The 8715-nt window shown below is 53.4% G+C and overlaps 1 protein-coding gene across 1 annotated transcript in view; it reads right to left on the bottom strand.

Annotated features, from left to right (window-relative positions):
- Nucleotides 1-257: 257 nt before the first annotated feature.
- Nucleotides 258-8715, bottom strand: part of CAMTA1 (calmodulin binding transcription activator 1) — a gene marked incomplete at its 5' end in the record, with an annotated part of 14149 nt that continues 5691 nt past the window's right edge. Inside the window, 4 exons of the mRNA XM_010146849.1 lie at nucleotides 258-309; nucleotides 4721-4795; nucleotides 4953-5146; nucleotides 7784-7804. Coding sequence (XP_010145151.1) covers nucleotides 258-309; nucleotides 4721-4795; nucleotides 4953-5146; nucleotides 7784-7804 — 342 coding nt within the window. The remainder of the gene's footprint in view (nucleotides 310-4720; nucleotides 4796-4952; nucleotides 5147-7783; nucleotides 7805-8715) is intronic.

Here is an 8715-nt window from a genome sequence, read left to right as displayed (position 1 = left end):
CACCCCACCGACAACGCCGCCTAAGCATGCCCATGACGAGGATCCGCGTCCTTTTTCACGCATCATGCATCGGAACGTCTACTGCGGAGCTCTGTCCTGGTACAAAAGCAGCAGCGTTAGTCATTGCAGGAGGGTTAGTTTGTACAGGAGGCTGTTTGGCAGAATTAATGGAGGTGAAACTTACTGGCATATCTCGGCTGCAGCCCCATGCAAGCAAGCAGAAAGCAAAAATATTTAAAATGGAAGAGAGGAACTGGCTAGCAGGCAGCTACACTCACCCTTTTGTACAGCCTATGGTCCACCAGTGGGCTTCAGATTGCAAAACAACACCAAAGAGCTATTAGCACACACATGGCAATAACCGTACCTTACCAAGAGCTCCACTTCAGGGAGGAGACAACACTTCTGCTTGCCTGGAGAGAAAGAACCCTTCCCACTCCTGCCTACTGGGCTCCTCTTCCCCAGGGAAGAGCAGTCCTGTGTTTAGGTGCGTAGGGCAGGAAGCAAGAAGCAGGTATAACAACCCCACGCTGGCACCCCCGTGGCATTTCTAGCTGCAGCGACCGTCTGTTATCTCATTCCAAATGCTGCTCTGTCACCACCGCTGCGCATCCTAACCGCCGCCTCGCAGTGGTGGAGGCACCCCTCAGAAAAGCACCGTTTTCCGAAGAATCGGAAGCGGGAGGCTGCCCTCCCAGTGCCAGCTGACCGCACGGATCGCGTGTCAGCTCAGCAAACCCACCCCGGAGCTCCCGGGTTTCCGTGCAGCTCCGGATGTGGGGTGGCTGGGGAGTCACTGCGGAGGCGGGGTGGTTCCCCAAACCCTTCAGCTCTGCCTCGCACCGGACTGTGCCAGGGAACGGCTCCGCTCACAGGAGGGATAAGGGCAGGTCCTAGGGGGAAGTTAGTCGAGGGAAGCCAGGTGGGAGGCCAGGAAGGTCGTGTGTCTCGTTCTCAACCAACACCACTTCCGTGACATCATGTTGATACCGTGTCATGGCTGATGCATGCTTTCACCAGGGTTTTTTTGAGAATATGGCAATAGATGGATAAATAAGGTTTTGGGGTTTTTCTCCCCCCAAATCAAAAGGAAGCGATACGTGTCCGACCGTCAGAACGGCGGCTGCTGCTGACCGACCACTCGTCTCCACCACACCTGAGGACACACGGCTACTAGAGCTCCGGGATCTCCTCTAAGAACACATTCCACCAAAACCCACACTCCTTCCTGATCCTCATCCGTGCCTACGCCCCCCATCACTGCGAGCGCTCCCACCGCAGAACCTCTCTCGTCACCCCTCTCAAAACACAGGGAATGCTGTCTGACCAGGCAACAAGCCTGAGCCCAGGAGACCGGAAAGCACAGACCCAACACGCCCGGATCCTCGAGCTGACGGGAGCCTTTGCGCCAAAAAGCCACTAAGCGAAACGGGAGAAGCTGCCGGGAATGCTAGCGGAGAGGGGTCTCGGAACTGGCTTACGGTGGACTCCGGCAGCAAAACCACAACCAGCCAGATGGTTGCAGGGGGAAAGTCCGAGTAAATCTTGCCTAAACGCTACAGAATGAGCTCTGATTAAGAGTCAGTTATTGGCTGAGCAACAGAATCCGCTCGTGGACCAACACCAAGGTTAAACAGTTCCATTTTTTTAAGGTTGAGTTTCTGAACCTTAAGAATTCGCTGCCTTTTTGCTCAGCTCACTGTCCTTCCGACAGAAAGCAAGTGGCTTTCACAGCCTCCTCCCCCACCCGACAGAAACCCGCTGCAAGATCCTGCCTCTCCGATGCTCCTGTGCCCGCTCTTTTCTCCCACTCCCTCAGATGACCCCAAAACACCCGTCACTGCTATCCCTAGTACCGACAGGGCTGTGGTTTCACAAGCATCTCCCTAGTGCCATTTTTACGCTATGGCAGGTGTTAGTTGTTACGGCGTGCCCCTGGATCATCCGGAGCTTGGATGACTGAACTACTTCTTTATGGAGCCTGGGTCACCCTAATCCTAACCCTAACGGTTTCTGGCTCACAGCAGTAGTGTGCTAATTCCTTCAAGAGGGAGGAATTCTCTCATCTTCCACCTGGCACCCCAGTGTACATGCACCAGGAGCAGGGCAGCTCAGGAAGGGGGGTGCAGAGCCAAGCTTGGGAAGGAACAAGTGCGGGTGGTCTCGCCGGGATGCGGCTGTGGTGGGGAAAGCGCGTGGATCTCGCCCTGGGGGCGGGAGGTGGGGAAGCAAACGGGTCAGCCCCAGTCAGCTGAGATGCTGAAGCTCTGATTTATTAAGCAGATCTGCATTATTTCCAGAATTTTACTTTCCCTTTGCAGTTGTTTACGCAAGCAAGAGATCTCCATGTGTTTGTCTTCAAAATCCCGCGTGGTAACAGAGCTCTAAGAACCGATCTGGCTGTTGTTCTTCACGGAGCGCAAACAAGCACGAGGACCAGATCTCTCCGTACGGTACCGGCATCCCGGAGAGTCCGAAGGCCCTTGAGATCCTCTCACAGCGTGATCCGAGGATCACAGATGCAGCCTAAGTGCGGTGAGGACGAAGCCTTTTGGGAAACATCTTTCTTCGCGGCTGCTTGCTAGAGCTTTTTGGGCAAGCAGGAGGAAGACGGGGAGAGAGGCTCCGACACGTCACTTCTCTGAACAGCTCTCAAACCTAGCAGGCTGGGAAGGGCCTGTCTTTTCCCAGCAGATTCTAAATGCCTGCACTGTCATTTTGGTAAGCTTTGCTTTTATCTGTAGCATTTGCCAACGCCAGAATGCTCCTGTTACAATCTGAGTCAGTTACTAACCTCAGCTGCAGAGTTTGAAACCCTTACGAGTGCTTGGAGAAAGTACACGGCCACACACGTGCGATCGTTCTCACTGCAGAGGGAAGAGCAAGGCAGGTCTGAAACTCACTTAACAGCGGAAACGAGTTCCCTTTGAGTTCTGTCGCATCCTAACCAAGAACCACAGAGGAATTCCCAAGCAACCGCAACCAAAGAGCCCCCGGACACGGCCAGGGCCGCCGCGCGGCAGACATCAGGTATGGGGCTGCGTGACCTGAGCCAGAGGAAGCCCACTGATCCGCCCACCTCGGCTCCTTGAATTCCTGTTGATAAACAGCCAAGACCTGCACCCGCCTCCCGGACACGCAGCACGGCGGCGACCAAGCTGCCGGAGAGAGACTGACTGTGGGCAAAGGGAAGGAAGGGTCTTGCCTGCCAACTGCAACGCGCGGGGTCTCGGCTCTACACGGGCAACGGGAGGTGCTGAGCAAGAGGAAGGCGACGAGCTGACGGGAAGGACCGCTGGAACAGAGGGCAACGTAAGCCCGGCAGAGCCTAGGTGACTCAGCAGCTGGAGGCCTAGGTGAGCGCGGCACGTCCTGGACACTGGTGGGAAGCCCAGGGATAGAGCTGGTCACGAGGGGTTCTCTGGGCTTGCGTGCCAGAGTCGGCCTAAGAGCCTCCAGGGATGGAAACGGGCACGTGGCTTCTCCAGGACCTCAAGCAGATCTGAGAGGACACAGAGGTTCTGAACCTCCGCCTGCTTCAGCGGGACACGCTGCCCTACAAATATGACAGAAGAAACCTGTTGGGCCCTTCCACACGCCCTGCTGTGGCCAGGAGCCACTTGTGCTCCTTCACAGACAACTGTGGCTGATTCAAGTGCATTTGGAATTGGCCTGGGGACCATAAAGCCCTTCCTTGTCCACACGTTACTTCCCACTGAACCTGCAGGTAGGATGTCCTTCCACACCACCAGCCACGCTGACCTCCTGCAAACTGCAGCTCTGAAATCCTACGAAAAGGACCCAGTCTGCTTCTAAAATCAAGTTTGTCACATGTCTCTCAAAGCTCTTTGTTCAAACATCACTGGGCTGAACGAGACAGGCTTCCAAATGCATCAGGTCTGGGCTCCTGGGTGGGTGAAATGCATGTGAGGTGAGAATGGAGGGAGCAGAGTCAGAAACATCCAAACGCACTTTTGTCTAGGCAAAGCTCCCCTTGGCAACCTGATCACATAGGGATCCTCTCATGGAATAACCGAAGTGAAGGCCCTGCCTGTAGCCGCGTGCGGGCACGGCCGGGCCAGCTGCCGCAGCCAGCTGCCGCAGAACACTCCGGCAGGCCCACGCAGGCTCCCACGCTGGTGGGAGACGATTCCCCTTCACGTCTGTCTGCACGCCCAGCCCACTGCGCTGTGTGGAGCGGCTGACTGAGCTACCCTGCCTGCTGCTCCCCTGGCACGTTCCAGCTACTCGCGCTGGGAAGGACCCGTGGTTGATGGGAGGTTACCAAGCGAGCCTGTGACCAAACTGAAGGAATTGCCAGGTATGCCAGGTGTTGTCCTTTTCCCACACACCGTGAATGCTTCGTGCAGCACTTACAGGCCGTGGTCCAGTGAGCTTTTTTCAGACTTCCTCGAGTTCAACTGTTAAAGTCACATGCCTTCCTTTGCTCAAAATTTCCTTATCCTGTGGCTACCCAACACAACCCGGGGGCTGCTTTATCGTATCAGCAACGGAGCTGAACGTCATCCTCTCTCAGCAACAGCCCGAAGTCGGAGATGTCATTTTTGTCAGGCTATCTTGGAAGCACTTGGGCTTTGCTACCCGATACCAAGCTCTGTAGTGAGCTGATTGTATTGTCCTTCACACTGCATTCATTGGCACCCTTGAGCATCGTTGCATCGCTCTAACCAAGGGCAGATACCAAAAGAGAGTGTCATACCTGTGGCGGCAGCGTCGTAAAAACCGCATAATCTTGCGAGCAGCTTGATCCTGCTTCTTGGTAAGCAGACTGCTTCTAAACACAAAAAAACCAACACTGAAGCGTAGGCAGAATGGGGGAGAACTACTAAATGCAAGTACAATTATCCTGTGAACCCCTGTCCTTTTCCTTGGCCTCCGTCCATCACAACACGGCCCTGATGAGCGCAACACCACCCCCCCCAGCAGCTCACCTGAGTTTCTGTTGTACAATGGTGGCCGCCCGGCGGTTTTGCCTCCTCTTCCCACATTCTTTGTAGCTGCGATAGTACTGCTGGATCAGCATCGCGGCTCGTCGGCTCTGCTGGAATTTTTTCTGCTCATAATAACTTCGGAATTTGCTCTGGATAAGAATGGCAGCTTGTGTCATCTTTTTATAAAGTGCATACTACAAGAGAAACAAAGAGAAGCTGAGGCATTCTGAGAAAATCAGCACGGAGCAGGTTCCTGCGGTGAAAGGCTCTTGTGCACTACGACACGAGGAGGAGCAAACGGGGAACGGGACGAGGGACGGGGACAGCCAACGGGAACGAGCGAGGCGCAGAACCGAGTCTGCACCACGACGGCAACGACCCGGCGTGTGGCCGGGACTGGGTTCGTGTCAGACCTGGCCAGCGGACACTCTACAGGTACGCGTGAATGACCAGGTCCAGCGTTCCCATCCTTGTGAACAGCTCTGGAACAGCTGGAGCTGATCCTGAGGCGTGTTTACGCTGCGGTACTGCAGCGGGCCTGTGTCAGAGAGAGACTGACTGACTACACCTGCAGGAACTGCGTGTTTCCCTCGCCTACGGACCCCGTTGAGAACGGGACGACCGTTTCTGGGCAGCTGCTGCTTGTAACGACCCATAACAACAGCAAAATACTTCGCCCAGCGAAGCGACCGCGAGGGCCGACGCAGCGCCAACGACCACGCCGAAACGCTAACAAGTTCACTGAAATCAAACTACACTTTTCTGCGTCTTCATTTCTGAGGGTCAAATGCCCTTTTTACAAACTGAACCTGCTGCTCACAGGCTGTTCCACTTTCCTAGGACAAGTGACTTAACAACTTCCTTCTTTCTATGCCACGGCTGCAGAATTTCTGACTGTTCGCGTATCCATCTAAATTCAAGCACTTCAAATGGAATGGTGTAGGATTCTAACTTAAAAAGAAGAAAGCCAAACCAGAGCCAAACCCCACAACAGTTAATTAAACAAGTCTGATGCTGAGCCTAAGTCCCAGGCAAAGCTACGTCTCGTTAGAACGCTGTAACGAGCGTCCACTGAACCAGCAAATTTGCATGAGCAGTCACACACATCCCAGATTCCCTCCAGCACTATTATTTCTAGCCCCATGACTCCACATAAAGCAGGCACAAACTCCTAAAACCAGCATCCTCTTTATTCCACATCCTTTTCCTTTTAAGGCACACGAGGAGGCGGCTGCTTAACCCAACTGCAGGCGCTCGGACGTGTTCCTGGAAGCCCTTTTTGAGGCAGAGATGCGGAATAAAGCGCAGCAGCTGCACCGGCACCTCTGCGATAGCAGCCTGCAGAGGTTTTCAGTGTTCACTGCTCTCATCTTGAAGTTTAACGCTTTCAAAACCCTGTGTCTGGTGTTCTTGGATGCTTCAGCAGCTCTAACTTCCGCTATCAGACAGACGAGACACCAAGAGCAGCCCCTGCCCTCTGCAGGGTAACGTCCTCACACGTCTTAACGTGGTTTTCCTGCCTACTGGGAAAATATCCCAAAAAGCAAACAAGCGACACCGCCCCCCCAACATCACCCAAAGCAAAAACCCCTCCGATATCATCACAGAACACCATTTACCAAATTTCACTTTCTGGAATTGAAGCAGTCAGTAGGTGCAGTTACATTTTGCCATCAATTTCTTGTTTGTTTGTTTTCCTTTTAACGTTTTTAATTAAATGGATCAGATTGTGGGTTTATATTAGCTATTTTTAAATAAGTCCACTCATGGGCTGGTCATGGTTTTCCTTCCAATTTTTAGCCCAGATGGGACTTCTGTGGCTGAGTTACAAACCCCCGAACAGAAGGGTTCAAACACGAAACCGTGACGTGAGCTGCGACTGTCCAAACCTGGCCGTAAGCTTGCGCTGATCGCGGCGCGGGACAAGGCACGGAAGGAGGGAACAGCAGCCACCGCGCCTAGACCCCCGTGTCTGCATTCGGCCCTGAGACCTGCTTAGATGAGCTGCTCCCTCTCCTCCTCCTTTTCCCTCCAGCTGGGAGGAGGGTGAACGGAGAAGCCACCCAACTGGCGTGACGCGGCAAGCCTCGGGTGGCGCAGCGGTCCCCGGGCTGGCAGAGCACTGCTCCGACTGGTACAAACCACGACACCGGAGGAAGCTGTGGATGGAAAGTGACCCTGGGGACGCCGTTCCCTCCAGGAAGAGCATGCCTTGCCTCTCGGGGAGCCAAGAGAAGCTCAGCTGGTTCTAGTATCCCATGAGAGCAAGATGTCGCGCCACCGCGAAATCCACCTTTACAGCAGAAAATTACTGGCCACGAACAATTTAAGACTGGTCTTGACAGTTGTGGCCACCAGCACAAGCCTTAGGAATTCAGGGCACAGGTATTCCTAAGACGCAATGCCCAGAATACTTTGGCAGGCTGAACGCTGGTGTCACCAGTGGGATAAACATCCCCCTGCGCTCCCCGAATGCCAAGGCAAAGATCACCGAGCGGCGGCACCAAGGGAAAGCTCATCCTCTGGACACCGGCTCCCAAGCCTTCCCACACCGCCGCCCACCACGCCTGGAGGGGCACCCGTAGCAGCAGGAGGCTCGCTTTGCTCGTCTGCAGCTCGTACTCGTACGACTGCGTCGATGAGCTGCGGCACGACAGCCCTGTGCGTCTCCCCTGAGGTTTGGTTTCTCAGGGATTTCTCAACCACAGGCATTTATTAGTGGATACTACTAAAACATTTCTCCAAATGCCAAGTTCTCCTGGTTTATATTGACTGTGAAAGTTAAGTCCCACATGGAATTGTTTCCAAAATAGCGTTTGTATTTGTATTACCTTCAAGGCTATCCAAGTAAGCTTAGGGAGAAACAGAAAAATACACAGTTAATGTTAGTTCCGCAAATAAAGAATGAAAAAAGAAAAAAAAAACCCCAAACCATCTTCTTTCAAAAAAAAAAAAAAAAAGCAGCAGCGATTCCAGGATCCAAGACACAGCAGTTTGTCAAGCAGCTTTTGAAAGGAATTAAGCTTCCCCATGACAGGAAGCATCACTCCAGACTGACAGCCACGTGACAGATGGAATGTGAATCACGATGCAGTCACCTAACACCAGACAGGCTTCCCCAACCAACGTTTCCGAAGGCTGTCCAAGAGCACCGGCATCTCGTCGCCAGGCAGCAGACAGCTCAAGTCTAGCAGGGTACAGCAAAAACAGGGACGTGGGCTCCAGCCCCCGCACACAAAAAAACCCCAAGCAAACCCAAACCAAACCCAAAACCCAACAAAAACGACCAACCAAAATCTAACAAGTATCTTCTTTTTCTGGGGTTGAGAACTCAGCCTAAAAGCACGTCTCCAGCCAGAGTCTGGAGAAAGCTCAGTCCTGGAACGACTCGCATCGAGCTAAAACACGTGACTTCCCATCGTTTAAAAGTTTAGTATGTGCAAAATAAAACAACCTGTTTTTCATCGTCGCCTTTATCACAGGCGAAACCAACTTCAATTTCACAATGAAATTTGGCAAGCGACTCGTCAGCCAACAGCGTCACCAGGCTACAGCATGCATAAAGGCCACCGGAATACAGCATCGCCGACCGGGAATGCAACATCGCCCTCTGCCTCGCCGCAAAAATGCGGGTATCACTAAGGAAATCCTGGCCAGGATTCCCTCCAAAATCAAGATTCAGGACGTGAATTTTCTCCCCATTTCAATTTTGCCTGAGCAGGGCGTTTCATTACTGCATGCCGAACAGCACACAAGAGGACGA

The sequence above is a fragment of the Eurypyga helias genome, unplaced genomic scaffold, assembly GCF_000690775.1.
Source record: "Eurypyga helias isolate BGI_N326 unplaced genomic scaffold, ASM69077v1 scaffold27632, whole genome shotgun sequence".
In the NCBI taxonomy this organism is placed as follows: domain Eukaryota; kingdom Metazoa; phylum Chordata; class Aves; order Eurypygiformes; family Eurypygidae; genus Eurypyga; species Eurypyga helias.
This window is presented reverse-complemented; position numbering and strand designations above follow the sequence as displayed.